This window comes from Amblyomma mixtum, chromosome 7, assembly GCF_055824585.1.
Source record: "Amblyomma mixtum isolate Tamu chromosome 7, ASM5582458v1, whole genome shotgun sequence".
NCBI lineage: Eukaryota > Metazoa > Arthropoda > Arachnida > Ixodida > Ixodidae > Amblyomma > Amblyomma mixtum.
Genome location: NC_143018.1, coordinates 125370025 through 125387941, shown reverse-complemented (window position 1 = coordinate 125387941; position 17917 = coordinate 125370025). Strand labels below are relative to the sequence as shown.

The 17917-nt window shown below is 47.4% G+C and overlaps 1 protein-coding gene across 1 annotated transcript in view; it reads left to right on the top strand.

Annotated features, from left to right (window-relative positions):
* Positions 1–3015: 3015 nt before the first annotated feature.
* Positions 3016–17917, top strand: part of LOC149337417 (uncharacterized) — a 50276-nt gene continuing 35374 nt past the window's right edge. Inside the window, exons 1-3 of the mRNA XM_089554424.1 lie at positions 3016–3188; positions 7616–7751; positions 11799–11950. Coding sequence (XP_089410550.1) covers positions 7624–7751; positions 11799–11950 — 280 coding nt within the window. The 5' untranslated portion in view covers positions 3016–3188; positions 7616–7623. The remainder of the gene's footprint in view (positions 3189–7615; positions 7752–11798; positions 11951–17917) is intronic.

Here is a 17917-nt window from a genome sequence, read left to right as displayed (position 1 = left end):
ACAGCGGCGGGCATTCTGTTCGACGACCGCCGAGCACGCTTGTTGCTACGCCGCCGCCACGTGCTCAGTGCTGCGTCACTGCGCATGTGCTTGACTGATCAGAGCATTGAGTTCAGCAGTTTTGCATTGTATTTTTGTCACATTAGAAAAAATAAACTTCTCTTTCTACGCCGCCGCCAAGTGATTCAGTTCTTTGCGGGCGCAAGTCAGCCCGAATAAAGAGCTTCGTTTCGAAGACATTCTCGCTGGTTTCCTGATCGCCGGACTGCAGTCACCACTAGGTGACAATATGACATCATTTATTCTGTGTATGTATGCATGGTACCGCTATTCGTCGGGCTCTGCCGCTAAAATCCTAGGAGGCTTTGCCAGGCCGGATGCTAGCACATTTTGTTTGTATTTGGTGCATGAAAGTAATATTATTATGAACTAGACGGCGACTGTTCTTTGATCATGATATATCGTTCTGCGAGAAAGCGCTGTAAACATGTCACTGCGCAGTTCTACTAAACCGCCTGTAGCGGCGCCTCGGGTACTTCGCTTTTACGCAACTGTCTGCTATATGAAACATTTGCTTTCGGTAAAAATGACATATTTTTTATGACGTTAAGTTATCCAATCATTCTAGCCTGACCCCAGGAGGTCGAAATTTCCGGAGCCTTTCGCTACGGCGTCCCTCATAGCCTGAGTACATGTTGGACGTTGAACACCCATCAATCAAACCAGTCTAGCTTGACTTAGTAATCATGTTTAGAGTCCCTTTAATCCCTTTATGAGAAAAGAGTTATACCAGAAGTGATAGAAAAATTCATCCTATTCAATCCACTTAATCATCCCGTAAAATAATATTCCGTTCGGGCTTTTTCCTCAGAATTCCGCAGCACTACCTTCGCTTCGCTTCGACCGTCGGCACGAAATGGGCATTGAATTACAGATCACTCGAACTTTCGCTCCGTCTTTCATACCCCGTAATGCTAGGAAATGGAACCACCTTCCCGTAGAACTCCTGCATATTAGCGATGGCCAAATGTTTCGCGATGTTTCAGCGAACGTTCTATACTCATATCCTCCTTAAAGCTACAAACTTTTGTATAGCCATTTGTCTTTCAGTGTTTATATGAATGTATTCTTATTAAAGCGATAGCGTTAAAGGGCCCGTTAACCAGAAAATCTGGCGTCGACGCTATCGGCGTTGTGAGCGAAAAAAAATCAGGAAAACACTTAGGCTTCGCCTTAAGAGGAGACGCGATAGCGCTTTCACCTCCTTTTTCCTCTTCCCACGCCTTCCTCTTTTTTACTTCTCACCTAAACTCATGTTGCAGTCGTAGTTCGTCGGCACATCATTCTAAAAAAAGCCGATGGTACGAATGCCAGCAAAGCTTCCGCGCCGAACGAACGGTCACCTAGCCGCAAACTTCGTGGTGAGCGCGCCTTGGATGTGCGCTGCGTTGTTCGCCGCTCATCGCGTGATTCCTGCGTCCACGAGCGGCCCCACTGCACCCGAACGAGACGAGCAGGAGGCGCTGCCGTCGCTCGCTATCTGTTGGGGCAGTGGCGTACATTGCGATGAGGAGGGAGTGGTTTTAGTGGGCGCCGCCTGATGGCGCTGCGTGCGCGCCAAACGAAGAGGTAAAGTAGCGGAAACGTACTTTGCTACTCGCTTAACTGCGACTTCTGTAATTTAGATGCTCATAATTACTAATATACACCACAGTAGACGTCTCCAAAGCACCCTTATAGGCCAACACCGTATTCACTAGACGCGCCTTTGTTCATTCCAAATCATCGAGCTGGCATTTTAAGCTGACGAAGCCAGTCTCGTGCTGGCTGACCACAACAGTGTCGTATGTATATAGCGTTATGTGCATTTTTGTTGTGCAATGTCATGAGCCAAAGACAGGCAATAAAGAAAAAAAAAAGCTGGCATGGCGGAGTGGTTAGCGTGCTCGTCTCGCACTCCGGAGGCCCTGGTTCGACTCCCCAACTCGACCTATTTCCTACTGAGCTTTATTTATTAATGCTCCTGGGATTTTTAGCTCATGGCCAACGCCACCGACACCGACGATGGCACCGCATTTTCTGCAACGCGGGGCCCTTAACGCTACAGCGTTAATAGGGTGGCGTAGGGTGGCTCAGATGGACAGCCGCCAGAGGAGCAAACTAGGAGGGCCACCAAGGTCACGTGACTATGTGGCGTCATCTTAACCTGCCCACCGGATTGTGAGCGAACAGACCACCGTGGCGGGTGGCACTTAAATTAAACATTGATCGCGAGAGGTTTCTCGGGGAGAGCGACCTGGGTAGCAAGAGCACCACCAGTGACAGCGCCTTCCATCGCAGGGAAGTGGCGCATCCCTTAACCGCTGCACCATTGCGGAAGGACTCCCAGGGACCTGTGAATGTAAAGTTATTTATTTATTTATACTTTATTTATTTATTGAACAACTGCATCGCCTGTAGAAATAACATTTCCGCATGAAGTGTCTAAGCGCTATCGCGTCATATCCTTAAGGCTGAGCTAAAGTGTCCCTTCCAGTTTTTCGCGCGACCCCCCCCCCCCCCCCCCGTCTGCCACGCCCATGGCATAGAGGGGTAATATAAACAAATAAATGTCTGCCCCGGCATGTCCATCTCACTGCGGAATATCCATGTGCTGAGCGGTTTTGTTCCAGAATGAGCACATAGGTACCATGAGGAGTCTCGCGACTAATAAAGTGCTCCAGTTGAGCGTCGATCGGTTCCTCCATGAGCGATAAAAAATAAACAGAAATCAACCAGCTCATCTGCAGAAACTTTCATTTCAGATTTTCTACTATGGTAATCAGGTAGCTGTGAAAGCACTCGGCTTTCCACGTTACGACTGTAGAGAGCCGATGCGGCCAACGTGCGCAGCTGTCCTCCAACAGACTGAAAACAGCTGCTCTCCAGTGCCAGATGGATGACACATGCTACAGAAATGCAGCACCGCTGCTCACTGGATCCGGTTATTTTTTTCCCAGTTAGTGGACAGGGCGGCAGACGCAGGCGCTGCTCACGGGAAAAGTGTTAGTGCTGTTTTTGGCTTTCGGAACTTGCACTCGGGTGGCGTAGACAAGCAGAAAGATCTAAAATCACCTGGATAAGTTCAACGGAGGAACTGTACAAGTGCATCGTGTGCATTTGCAGCGTTGACTCATCCGACTACAAGAGTAAGTAAACAGTGATTTGCACGCCGTTGTTAACAGCTCTGACGATTGTATTACAATGCACCTTCTCCCAGAATTTCTATTTCCATCTCTCCCGTTTCACTGCGTTCCAGGTCATAGTGACGAGAAAAAGTAGCGAAGAGATTTTTTCTTCTAAGGTTTGCCGATATCCGGGTACATATGCAGCTTGGGGGTACATATGCAGGGTTCAGCTTAAGTTAAGAACAACGCAGCGAGCTATGGAAAGGAAAATGATAGGTGTAACGTTAAGAGATTGGAAGAGGGCGGAGTGGGTGAGGGAACAAAAGCGGGTTGATGATATCCTAGTTGAAATCAAGAGGAAGAAGTGGGCTTGGGCAGGACATGTAATGCGAAGGCAAGATAACCGCTAGTACGTAAGGGTAACGGAGTGGATTCCAAGAGAAAGCTAACGTAGCAAGGGACGGCAGAAAGTTAGGTGGGCGGATGAGATTAAGAAGTTTGCTGGGATACAGTGGCGGCAACTGACAAAGGACAGGGTTAATTCGAGAGGCATGGGAGAGGCCTTTGCCCTGGAGTGGGTGTAGTCAGGCTGATGATGATGATGATGATGATGCCGCTTGGACTGTCAGTAACTTACAAATTGCTTGGGCTGAAAAAAACCGTGACGCGGGTGCCTATACACACACCTATAGTTCCAAAAGTTACATAAATTAATTAATTGGGGTACAGGCAGAAGCAAGAAACTGCCATTATCAATTTTCATATTTGTATTCCAGGATCCATTATAGCACATAAGACACAAACACCTGTCCCGAATTACAGCGCCTCTCTTGTGTCGATTCTTCTTTCTGCATTTGTCCGTTGTTCGCTCTGTATGCTTCCTAAAGACGTAGACCATCTTAAAACGAATACAATGGCGCAAGAAAACGAAGACCAGAACACGCAAAAGACACAAGAAACGCCACAGCGAAATCATCTAACCCGTCTAAAAGTTGTTCTAGATTCGTATTTGTCGCCAACGTTAATTATGCTCAGAACGCAGAGACCTGTGTATATCGACTTTGATGACTGGGAACAAACAAGCAGACAAAATGCAGAGGCTCCAGTCATCAGCTTTAATTGTCATGCAGTTGTATCTTAGCTCTCTTTCAGCACAAGACTGTTAGACATGCTGATATGTAATGTGGGGCAGTCGCTAAACTGGAACTCTCGAACAATAGATTAGACGAGTCTCAGGTGCAGAGAGTTGGGGATGGTAAAGAGCGTAGCCACAGGAACCTCCAGGAGCCACGAAAGAGCCGTCCGTGTAGGCTACACCCTGGGTATCAATCAGAGGGGAATGGTGCTGCGCGGCCGCATGACGACGGCCCTCATGCAGGACGCGAGACAGCAATATACAGCACGATACCACGTCGAGGGATTAGCGACGAAGCTGTTATCGTTGTGAAGTGGGCAGGCAGGGCGCCGCCATCTTGCCAACGCCACGCACGCAAGCAACGTGAAGACCGCAACGCAAAGATCCGAATCTCACGTACGTCCATGAGACCCACGCAGACACTTCACGTTCTGCGCATGCGCACTGGTGACCCGTAAGCGCTCTACGTACGTGGAACTAAAACTGTCTACTGTCTGTTGTATGGACGGAACTCTAGCTGCAGTAAATATTCCGTCTGGACGGAACTGCAGCAGCAGCAAATGTTCCGTCTGGACGGAACGCTAGACACTCCGTTACACAAAATTTGATCGCGTATCGCTGATCCAGTAAACGCTCGACGATTCTGCGTGACGAGACGTTTCGACAGGGGTCCACAGTACAAGCGACCTCCTCTCTTGAACGGTCGAGACCGACTGCCGATTTTCCCCAGCATTTCCAATATCTCCCTTCAACGATCCTGCACGCGCAGACCGCCTCTCGTCCGCCCGTCCGCCCAGGAAGAAACCAGTCCTACTACTTTCAGAACAGACCCTGTACGACTCGGTACGCCATCACGCGTGCTTTGCCGTCCAGCTGCGCTACTGATGACGCCGATTTTCTTCTGCAAGACGCCATCCTTCACCATGGCGCCCCTCGCCAACTGCTCACCGACCGCAGTAGTTATTTTCTATCCAGAGTAGTTCTCGACATTCTGCGTTCGTGTGACACGCAGCACCAGCTCGCGACAGCTTACCACCCACAAACCAATGGGCTTACGGAAAGGTTCAACCGCACGCTCACTGACATGTTAGCCACGTACGTATCGCCAGACCACCGAGATTGGGACGCAGCCTTGCCTTATGTGACGTTTGCATATAACTCTTCCCTTCATGACAGAACAGGCTATTCTCCTTTCTACCTTTTGTTTGGTAGGCATCCCACCTTGCCTTTGGACACACTCATGCCGCCTTCTTCAGTCCCCACCACTGCTTAAGCTCGGGACGCCATCTCCTAGGCCACGCTGGCGCGCCAAATGGCATGTAGTAGGCTCCAAGCCTCTCAAGTTTCGCAAAGTCCGCCTACGACCGCCGTCACCAGGCAGTCTAATATACCCCAGGATCACTCGTCCTTCTCTGGACGCCCTCTCGCACCGTCGGTCTCTCCGAGAAGCTTCTTTCGCACTACCGTGGCCCTTACCGTGTCGTGCGCCGTGTTACCGACGTGAACTATGAAATTGCTCCCCTTGAGACCTCGCCATCGTCCTCTGGCGCCACCACCGACATCGTCCACGTCTGTCGCCTTAAACCTTATTACGACGCTCATACGCCGCCGCCCTAACGCCGAGACGGCGTTTCAGCAGCCGGGGGTCCTGAAGCGGGTAGACGACGACGACAATGAAGATTGGCACGAGTGGGCGGAGTAGAAGACAACGAAGTTCGGACTGTGTTCTCGGTGCCGCTCGCAGCTCTTCTCTTCTATTTGTAAATATTTGTAAATATATTCTTTCCTGCAACAATATGTTAGACGCTGACCACGTGTACTTCTTCGAACTACTGCAATAGATTCATAAACACAAGCTACATATTTCCCCAGTACACAGTTCAAGTTCATACAACGTTCGCAACCCAAAACGAGAAATGCCACAAGTTAGAACTAACTACGGAAGGCAAACACTAGATTTTCAGATAACTAATGCATTGAACAGCAAAGATTTACAGTTGAACTTCAATGTTTTGAAATTTGAAGTCTGAAATTCTTTTTCCAGTTAATTCATGCGCATTACAACATTGACATCTCGAAAATTGTTACTTACTCTAGTGGTTATGCAGCGCGCCTGCGACATTCTCCTTCCGTAAAACCTTTATCCACAAGAATGAACTGCTACAAATATTCCTATTTACCCAGAACTGTCACCGAATGGAACAACATTGCTGGTCATATAGTAGAACCGAATTATTTGCGCCATTTTGATGCACTGCTGCAACAAGGATGAACTTTTAAATGTTCGTTTCCTTAGTATTTTGTGCTTATTTACTCAAAGTGCTTGATTATAACCGGTTATATGCTTGGCTCGATGACTGCAGTGCATGTATTCTAATGTTGTGAAACGATACTGTGTGATGTAGTAGTTTCGCTGCTGGTAACGCCTTGTCTGCTGCATTTTTTTTCTTTTTGTCCTTTGGTGTTACACAAATTATGTACCCACCTACGATGGTCTTGTTGTTCAAGACTGCAGTATTTATAAATGAAATAAATAAATAAAATAAATACAGGTCTCCAGACTTTTAAAAAATACTGTAGGAAGTTTCTTGTGAGCAGTGATATTAAATTTTTAATAGCGTCAATTACAGCCAAAACTTCGTTCATGCGATCTCTGACCTCTCTTCCCGTGTCCCTGTCATTTCCTGCAATTTTTGTGTACTGCTCTGAATCTGTGGCATAGTGTCTTGACTGTACGATGGTTATTACGGTTGCGCGTATTGAATGTTGGTTGGAAACCAATTTGCCGTGCATTGGCCTATTGTTGCAGACTTCATGTTCGCTATTCACCATTGAATTATTGCATTATTTTGTAGTTGTCATTGCATAGCTAATAAGTGTTTGTGATGGCGTATTATTCTCACATAGACGAGTCCCTTTTAATTCCGACATGGACTGCTTGACCAAACTATGTTTATTATTTTGTTCCTTCACATTGACATCGCAAAGTGCAAAAAAAAACGGTGTCTTTGACAGTTGGCATTCATTGTAATGCAATCGCTGTGGCCTGGACTTAATCACAAATCTGCCTCCACAAATACGTCGAAAACACAGCTTAAAACTATTTTTTTGCAGTTTTTAGACTTTATTAAGTGAGGGTGTCCTAACTTTCACACGACATCTATTACTTATCAGACAGGAAGTAACATACGTTTCCGACCAAAACCCTGCAAAACCAAGGTATATCCCGTACCGCTAGAAGGTGAGCAAAACCTGATCGTGTCAAACTGAGAGAGACACCGAATTGAAACAGAATTTCGCACTTTCTCAGCAGCGCAGTCAATGGCGGCCACCTTGTCGGACATCGAAAGCCTCGGTCAGGCCAAAATGGACGACAATGCGAGGGCGTACGTCTCCTTTGGAGCCGGTCAAGGCCAGACCTTGAGAGAAAACGTCGAGGCTTTCAAAAGGTGAGCTCTTCCTCCCTTTGCACGCGTAGCACTTTTACACAGGTCTGGGTAAATACCAGCCGCAAGCCTTAACTTGAAGCTTCTGAAGGAAGACAAAAAAAATTGACATTTACTGTTGCCGTCATTTCTCAATGTTTGTCTGTAAACCATGTTAGCAATATGGTTCCACTGTATCTGGCGTGGTCCCAGTAACTTATCTAAGCAGCAAGTTTTCTCCTAGTTCTGAATATCAGTATGACAGGTGCTTTATTCCTCTTTGATAACGTCCCTATACACGGACGCGAGAGTCCTAACTAATATTGTGAGAGAAAGCCACTTGTTCAACCTAATGTGCATTAGACGCTTCAGCTAATGCCATGAGGTGCGCTCGAAATTTGACGGCCAGTGCTCTTATAAATATGTCGTTAAACGCCTGAGATATGTTCTGATGGCTGTGCAGCTCAGAGAAAAAAATCCGTAAGCGACAGCTATCCGAGAACTGCTGACAAAGGCATCGAGCAGTTATCGTACCACGGTATACTAGGTGTGCCTGTTGCGGACCCAACCATCAAAAATAAAGACTGGAGTTATAGTCGGGTAGCTGTTCAGCCCTTTTGTTTCATTTTCTATGTCATGTACTCGAGAGTACTCGAGAGTACATGACAGATGAGAGGAAAAGCTGTATTTCAGCGCCTTCACAAGGCTCACAAGGAAACGATGCAAGACAAGGCGCGAGTCCCGAAATGCATTCAAGTATGCAGTCACGAATGCAGCGTAAATTTCGCGTTTCATATTGCCTCGAATCTTTGTACTGCTTTTTTGCTCATTCTTCAAAGCTGCAGCCGACACGCGGCTTTATCGCTTTGTTTGTGATGCAACGTGTGACCAGATTTATCTTCATTGATCGCATCCAGTTGTAACTGATTCGTCGTTGTTCCAGAATGTTGTGGTAACTTTGCACGTCATATCTCAAAAATTCGCTATCAGCTTTATATTCAGCACAGCTGAGAGCAGAGGACGTTCTGTTCGACGACCGCCGATCGCGCTTGTTGCTACGCCGCCGCCGAGTCATTCACTTCTTTCCGGGCGGAAGTCAGCCTAATAAAAAATTCCTTTGGAAGCTCTTCCTGCACGCCGGACTGCCGTCACGATGTAACAGTACCTATGGGGACATCTGTAAATACACGGTGACGATCTCCGTACACATCCGCGCCAAGCACTTCTGCAGTAAGGACTTCCCCTCCGTGACAGCTTTGCAATAGCTGGGAATACAGCACAGCGCAACCTTCAGAAAAGGACGATATAAAGAGAGAGACCACAGCTCGTCGATATCCCGTCTTTTCTTCGCCCTTTCCTAAACGTAGCGCTGTGTTATATTCCTAGCTGTCACAAGTTATCAACTTGCCCGATCAGCCACTCTTGCAAGCTTTACATTAATGCTTTTAACGAATGTGAGACACGTTCATATTGAACCCCAGGACTTACTATCATGGTGTGTCCGCTAACCGTAAATAATAATTTTCGTGGTGAAATCTGAGGGCGCGATTAGCGCCGTAGCACGCCTGGACGCAGATAGTCTCTGCAGGTGTCAGGTGGTAGCTCGTCCATCATTTGTGTAAAGGAAAGGCAATGTCAAGCTAGGGCTCTGCAGAAGACGAACCGAAAGAATGCAGGCATAGAGCCCTGAGATGGGCATAGATAGACGCTCTTACGCTTTGGCGTTTTATGCCTTTGTTTCTTTGTCTGAAGAGTTATGCCCCTCTAACTATTGTATAATTTATTCATTGTCGCAAATTATACTAATAGGTTTCTATTTGATTTACACCTTTTTTCCAGCTCCTCAGACTCATGTATTTCTGACGGGAGGCCCCCCAGACAGTTTTACTTTGGGACCCCTACTGTAGTAACTTTTTATGCACTTTCGATTTATTTATACTTCGTTTTAATAAACCTTAAGTCTTAAGGAGGCCAGGTTTACAGGTAAGCCAGGCAGCGTCTAATTTCTTACCCTACACGTGGAGATGGGACTCAAGCCAGCGAAAGAGAGAACGAGGAATGGAAAGATAAGTGCTGTTTTCAGCACAAAATCCCTCCATGGTGCCCGTATGTTCATGTGATATGAAGAGTCGAAGGCTCAAAGCTGCACTTCACAGATGAGGGACGCCGTACTGGAGGGCTCCTGATTAATTTAGACCTGTAGTTCCTGAACGTGAAGCGACAACGCAGAGCACAGACTCCATTTCCTTTCTCACCTTCATCTACATGAAGCCGCAGCAACGGGGTTTGATCCTACGACCTTAAGCTCAGCAATCTAGCGGTACGATAAAGCAATGACAAGGGCAACCACACACCCGAAAATCAACCTTGTGTCTCCTGCAAAAAAAAAAAGAAGTTACGAAGCACCTAATTAAATTACGCGTTGAGAATACTATAAAGTCGGAAGTCCGCTCGTCGTGGTTCCTCTCCGTCATTGCTGCTCGCCGCATGCACTTAGCCTGTACAGCCGCAGATACACCATCTGCAGTGACATACTTCGGTGGTCTCCCTCTCCGCATGCAGGGATTTTGCATTACGATTGAAACACGCGGCGTTGATTAAGGTTTCATTCCAATCTGATATGCGGCGCTGTCTGGACACATCCGCACAAAACCAAGCACAGCTGTCAAATGACGCCAAGTGCGCCATAACGCTCGGCTCTGTCACGTGACCAGTGCACCTGCTATCTCGTTCATGTCACGTGTTTTCTTGACGTCCCGCACTTCCTCCACAATTGAGCGCTTTTTATGCAGACGACGCCGGGCGCCGTCGGCCGACGCCAAGTATTTCAGCTCGTTTGAGGCTTTTAATGCCACCACATTAATACTGTGGCAGCACACGGCCAGCCAGTGCAAATTTTGAGCGTTCTTCAGAGCTTTTTGCTTTCGAATTAGTTAAATGTGCTCTGGGACACATCCGCCCAAGTGACCGCGTTTGCGTACGCACAAAGTTGCTTGTCTTCCGCAGAACTGTTCCTGTCCGCACGACGCCTTAATGCAGTAGCGAGCACGCACCCTACACTGGACGGGCGCATAAACCAAAACTTACATTCAATAAATGATATTTGATAGCTTTTTTTTTATACACCTTCTTTAAAATCTATTGCAGTCGTTGTATACATATATTAGCCTTGGTTATATGGGTTACAAAGACTGTCTTGTGATCGGTAAAATAGTTAAGCACACATTAAACATTGCAAATCAGAGATTCTCTCCTAAACACTGCATAGTAATCATATCTGGTGCAGCCCGATGCAATTTGCTCATGACGATATTGTCACGTAGTGGTGACTGCAGTACGGCGAACAGGAAGACAGCCAGAACGTCTTCGAAACGATACTGTTTATTTGGGCTGACTTGCACCCGCGAAGCACTGAATCACTCGGCGGCGGCGTAGCAACAAGCGTGTTCGGCGGTCGTCGAACAGAAAGACCGCCGCTGTCGGCCGTGCTCTTTTTAAAGCTGATAGTGTATAATCGAGATAAAGCTTGGAAAGGAGCAAACTAGAACCGCCTCCGCCTGGATGCGATCAATCGAGATAAATCTAGGCGCGTCTTGCGCCACAAACGAAGTGATAAAGCAACGTGTCGGCAGCCTTGAAGCATGAACAAACACTACAAAACATTACAAAGATTCGCGGCAATATTTATATATACACAAACGCAACATCATGGAAGGCCGCGGGGGTTGAATTTCTATGGAGGAGAAATTCTAGAGGCCCGTGTACTGTGCGATGTCAGTGCATGTTAAAGAACCCCAGGTGCTCGCAATTTCCGGAGCCCTTCACTACGGCGTCTCTCATAGCCGGAGTCGCTTTGGGACGTTAAACCCCATAAACGAACCAACCAGAAGATTGCCATCTGGTTACCGGAGGATCAGAAGGACAAACGGTTTATTTTCCTTGAATGTAGTCTTCAGAGCCGCTGCCCTAAAAGATTAGCCTAGTTAAAGGTGCGTCTTGGCCATTGCAAATCTGACTGGGGAGTTCCACTTGTGCAGCTTTCTCCACTTTGCCAATCATCGTGGTGTGCAGGTTGCGCTTCAGGCCGCAGATTCTCGTTGACGTGGAGGCAGTCAACACCGCTACAAGTGTTCTGGGTCGCACCATATCCTTTCCTGTGGGTTTGTCCCCAACTGGTGCTCAGAAGCTGGCGAACCCCATCGGTGAGATCGGCACGGCGCAAGGTGGGCTATCGTTCATGACTTGCCTTGTGGAAGTTCTGAAATTACGCCTGGAAAACTACGGACGGCTGTGCATCTACGCTTTTAGCGAACCGGGTGGCCCAATGGAAGAACATAAGCAGTGCAATTCCGGAGGCATGCATGAAATTGAAAGCATTAATTTTCTTTCCAACACTTGCAAACAACCCTTGATGCATGCTGCCGGAAGCGTTCATCATGGAGAACAGATGTCGATGGAATGAAAGAGAAATGGCTCTGCAAATCTCCCTGCTCTGACTCAAGGCATTGATTGATTCTTATTAGATTTGATTCGATTGTACTACTTTTCTTTTGTAGTCTTTTCCTCAGTGGCAGTACTGAGAAAAATTATATTTCAGATTCCTTTCCTAAGTATGTAACAACTACGCTCACGCTGCGCATCCATCCAATCGAAAAAGGGTACGGCCAATTTAGCTATCACCACATATCCACCGCCGCAAATCGCCGCAACGTTTCGTCACCATAGGCGCGAAACAACCCTTCTATGAAGACGTGGAATCGTCAATGAACTAAGCAAAATCTCAGTACACTGCACTAATGGGCGACTTCAATGCGAAGGTAGGCAAGAAACAGGACGGAGAGTAGGTAGTTGGCGACTACGGCATAGGCTCCAGGAATAGCAGCGGAGAGTTATTTGTATAATTCGCAGAGATAGATAATTTACAGATCATTACTACCTCCTTCCGGAAACAAAAATTCGGGGGGGGGGGGGGGGGGGGGGCACTTTGTTGGCATAAAGTGCGGTGAGGCAAAAGCCTTAAAGGGGCTGCGAAACACTGCTTGGGGGGATACCAGCTATACTTCAGGTGGATTCTTTATGTCACACAGACGCTGACCTAAAAACAATGACAGGAATCGATGCAGAGGAACGGGAGTTATTCAATGAAGAAATTGCAAAATATAAGCAAACAAAACGCTACCCTCTAACTCGATTTTGGCGGGGCTTCCCACTCCTATTTCGCTCTCCCAATGACGGCACCTGGCGCAACCAATCAAAACAGCCTGCCAGAGCACGTCGCGGAAGTTTGCACTCCATGGTTGCCTGCTCTCTGTAACTTGTTCTTGCGGAGACTCAAAGCGCCGTTTCCATGCCAGAGCCCCTGGTGGTGTATTTTTATTTTACTTGCTTTGCAGGGATTTTGTCTCAGACGAACAAGTTGTTTTTGTTGATCTAATATAAAACACCCACAGGTGAAAAAATGTGTCTCTAGTTATTTACACAATTTGCAGTATATTTACTGTTTGTCAATCACCAAGCTCCCCCAGGTGATGTCATATCAGCTGCTAAAACCGGCCACTGTGTGGGGACACCATCAGAGCCATGAATTTGTTTTGAGGAGGACAATAAAATATTAAAAAACGGATTATATGCGGTATTACCGACGCTAATAGCACCATTGTAACTCACTGTATGCGATGAACAGGCAAAACAGTCAACTAAGATTGTGTTTCTCGGCCCCTTTAAGCGCGGTGTTGCTGCTTGTGTCACTGATGCGTTGTTAAGATGTTAGGCTTCGCCTCTAAGAGTGAAACGCGACAGCGTCTTGCAACGCTGCCAGGGAGTCCATAGAAAGCCATCGCCCGTTCGGCTGTACGCCTTGCTCGTCGGTAAATTGGTTTTTGAGGAAAGGAAATGTCTCTGTCTCGCATATCTGGGTGGACACCTAAACCACGTCATAACGGTAAGGGTGGAAGATGGGAGTGAACGAAGACACCGTATTCACTAGACGCGCCTTTGTTCATTCCAAACAGTCGAGCTGCCATGGCGGAGTGTTTAGCATGCTCGTCTCGCGCTCTGGAGACCAAGGTTCGATTCCCGAACTCGACCAATTTCCTACACGGTTTTATTTATTTATCTGGCCTGACTAGAAAGGTAAATAAGGCTAATTGGACAATTAAGCAATTAACTAAACTCAGCATCACTATACGATCCCTTTAATTGGTTGCATGGTTACTAGCCAAAGTACAATTGGTCCCGTTTGAAATTCGCGCACTGTGACGTCACGACCGTTTCGACTAATTGAAAAGCGTGACATTTCTGTCGACAACTCCTGCTTACAGCGATGAGGCATTAAAGGCTTCCGCCTCAAAAGGACTGGAAGTGGTCGTGGAAGAGTCTCAATGGTGAGCCTAAAAATGAAAAACACCTCATACTGTGCGCTCACCCTGGCATCGTAGAGGATGTGGAGGTCCTCGAAAAGTGGTGAAGTTTCGGATTAGCCCAAAATTGGAGAGCGAACGAAAGAAACCAGTGAAGCGGAAGCCCATTAACCAAGATGTAAAAAATAGCGCACAGGGAACACACGGGACGGAAAGTAAACGACGCAGACAAGCGCTTGTCTGCGTCGTTTACTTTCCGTCCCGTGTGTTCCCTGCGCGCTATTTTTTACATCATGAACGTTATCCAACTTGCCCAACTTTCCGCTTTGCTCCCATTAACCAAACAGCGGTAACGAAGAAAGTACAGGAATTCAGCTTATCGCTGCCAAACAGTTATTCGGCATTAACTAAAGAAGGCAATCCTAATGTTCTAACAATGAACAATAATGTCACAGTCATCATTACGGAGTGTGTAGTAGAAATAGACGGTAGGATGGTTCGACAGGATACCGGCCAGCTATATCAGGAGACGAAAAATCTGATCAAGAAACACCGAAGCCTGAAAGCCTTTAACCCTACGGACAGAGTAGAATTGCCAGAGCTACCAGAGTAAATAAATTCGCGCATGGAAGCCCGACATAAGGAAGTTTAACAAGGAGAAAATGGAGCATGCTCTAAGGAATGGAGGTAACCTGAAAACAGTGAAGGAGAAGCTAGGCGCAGGTAAAAACCAGATGTATACGCAAAGAGACAAAGAGGGCAATGTCATTGGTAGTATGGATGAGATGGTAAAATTAAGCGGAAAAGTTGTACACAAATCTGTACAGTAGCCAACGTAATCAGAACGTTAATGAGAGAGGTAGTAGCGCACAGCAGCTGGACATCCCGTCAGAAACGAAAGAGAAAGTAAAGAAAGCCTTAGGAGCAATGCAAAGGGGGAAAGCAGCTTGTGAGGATCAGGTAACAGCAGATCCCTTAAAGGAGGGAGGGTAGCATTATCTTATTTCATAAGAAAGGAGACGTCAAAGTCTTGAAAACATACAATGACAATCAATTGATTGGGGCGACCTAAAAAGGAATAAAAATAATAAGCTGCTGCCTGCACCACATACGTACAACAGGCTTAACCCAATTTGAAAACAAAACAATAGGCCCGTGGGCAAATGGCATATTTACCACCCGTACGTGGAAAAGTAAAAAGAAAAAGGAAAAGCTACTATTGCGACCCACAGCCGGGGGAGCGGGCCCGGAAAGACTTCGCTGATCTGCCATGGGACGTAGCGGGAAGGATGGGTAAAAGGGATGGGTTGAATGGTTGTCAGGAATGGGTTAGGAATTATGGATGGGAATGGGGACAGCGAGGTTTTTTCTCTGATCCTTCAAATATCTCGACTCCATTTCTGGCCTGCCTGGCCAGGGCAGGGAGAGCATCGAGATTGCCCAGTGGTGCGACCCTGCACACGGGATGCCCGACCACCCACCATACGCAGCGGGCTCCGACCGCCGGAGACAGGAGAACCTAACACGGGGTCAGCTAACTGGGGCCTCTCCACGCCCCTGGGGGGTGTTTCCGACCAGCCAGCTACGTACCGTCGACTGCTTTTCGCGGTTCTTCAGACACCGGAAGTATGTGTGATGTGATCCAGCCAGTAGAGGCTTGGGTCATCAGCCTATCGGCCCACCGGCCCTCGGCACCATGACCTAACACCTCCGGGGCGACCCATCTGTGCTCCCAACCAACCAACCATGCACTTATTTCCTCCCCTAGCTTGCTCTTCTCCTACTGAGCAGGGAGTGTTCAAGGCCGGGTGACCAGGCCACAAACCAAGAACGTGGCTCAGGGTGCGATGGCCCGGGCCTACTCCACCGGTACTCCACAACATCGACGGTTTTTGCCAGACTCTTCCGAGGTCGTACTAGGCCCCCATCCCCCGCGTCCCGCAAGGCGGTTAAGCCTGCGGCCGACCGTGAGGCCGCCTCCCCGAGGCGCCGTGTCCTCAGAGCCTGGCCACTATGAAACCCCGCGCGGACCTGGTTTCTCCGTAACCAGAAACCGACGCGTCGGTAGCCAGACACATACGCCCCGCATGCGGAGGGATGTAGCATGTATTTGAAAACCATTTGAGATTTGCACATGCCTTCCGTGCCGGATTCCATGGGTCCAACCTGAGTATAAACCCAGGCCTGCCTCCGCTCAGGCATCGGACCTCACGCGCGTGACTGGCCCTCACAGTCGCCTGGGAGTCGCTGCCACTCCCATGGGGTTTTGCATCCCCAGAGGATGGGTCCCGGCCGTCCCATCCCCACTGCTGGCGTTGCACCGGAACAAAGCCTAGTAGCCGAAACTACACCGGCCCGTATCCGGTGGCGGGGGGGAAGGGGCCACGAGCAGGCCGCACAGTCGGATTCCTCCCCCCCCCCCCCCCGCTCTTGAAAACATGTAGACCGATGAACTTACGGTCTGTTGCCTACAAGGTATTTACTAAGGCAAATGCAAATAGAACAAGGAGAACCTTAGACTTCCATCCGCCAAATGATCAGGCAGACTTTCGTAAAGGATATTCGACAATATACCATATTCACACTATCAATCAGGTGATAGAGAAATGCGCAGAATATAACCAACCCTTATATATGTAGCCTTCTTTGATAACGAGAAAGCATTTGTCTCGGTGGAATCCTCAGCTGTATGCTGGCATTGCGGAATCGGAGTTCAATAGAGTGTTATGTGAAAATATTGGAAGATATTTATAAAGACAGCGCAGCCACCATAGTCCTCCATAAAGTCAGCGATAAAATTCCAATAAGGAAGGGTGTCAGGCAGGGAGACACGATCTCGCCAATGCTCTTCACCGCCTGTTTACAGGAGGTATTCCGAGGCCTGAAATAGGAACGGTTGGGGATAAGAGTTAACTGAGAATACCTAAGTAGTTTGCAATTCGCTGATGACATTGTCTTGCTAAGTCACTCAGCAGATGAGCTGGAAAGTTTGATCAATGAGTTAAACAGGCAGAGCAAAACAGTACGTCTTAAAATTAACATGCAGAAGACCAACGCAACATTCAACAGCCTCGCAAGGGAACAGCAATTCACAATTGATAGCCAGGTGCTGGAAGTGGTAAGTGGTGCGTGTACTTGGGGCAGGTAGTGGCCGCTGATCCGGATCATAAGAGGGACAGGAGTGGTTTAAATGTATACAAGCGCGTAATAAAATTCAGTTTAAAGTCAGCGCTCATGTCGTCTGCTCTTCGTTTTGGGTCTTGTCTTCTGCGCTGTTGTATAATTTTATAGGACGGACAGACTCGCTGAGTTGGTAGGTGAGATGGGAGAAAAAGCCAACAGCTTAATTTATGGTGAAACTTCAGATGCAGTTGTATTAAAATATGTAGTAGCAGCGGTATAATAAACGCCATGGTGAAGAAAATTTCCACAAAATATGCCTAGAAAAATTAATTATATAAACCTTAGACTTTGTCACGAATATTCGTGTAATGTTTGTATTAAATTCTTGCACAATAGCGCCATTCAGTCTGAAATGGCTTTCCTTACAGCGCCAAGTATAAATGTGCAAAGGAACATTTTTATAACGCTCCTTAAACTAGAGTAACTAGCCTACATAAAAACTACATTCCCTAAAATTTCGTTCCCTGTTCTCAGTTAGCCAGGTAACTAAGTGATACGAAAAATAAATTATGAAAAATGTAGTTGTTTATGCAGGCTTGACATCCTGGTTGCAGGTGTGTAACGCAAATGTGCCTTTCTGTACGCGTCACATTAGTGCTCTTCAGGGGGATATTTAAGAGAAAAATTACAGATGTCTAAAAATTAGGA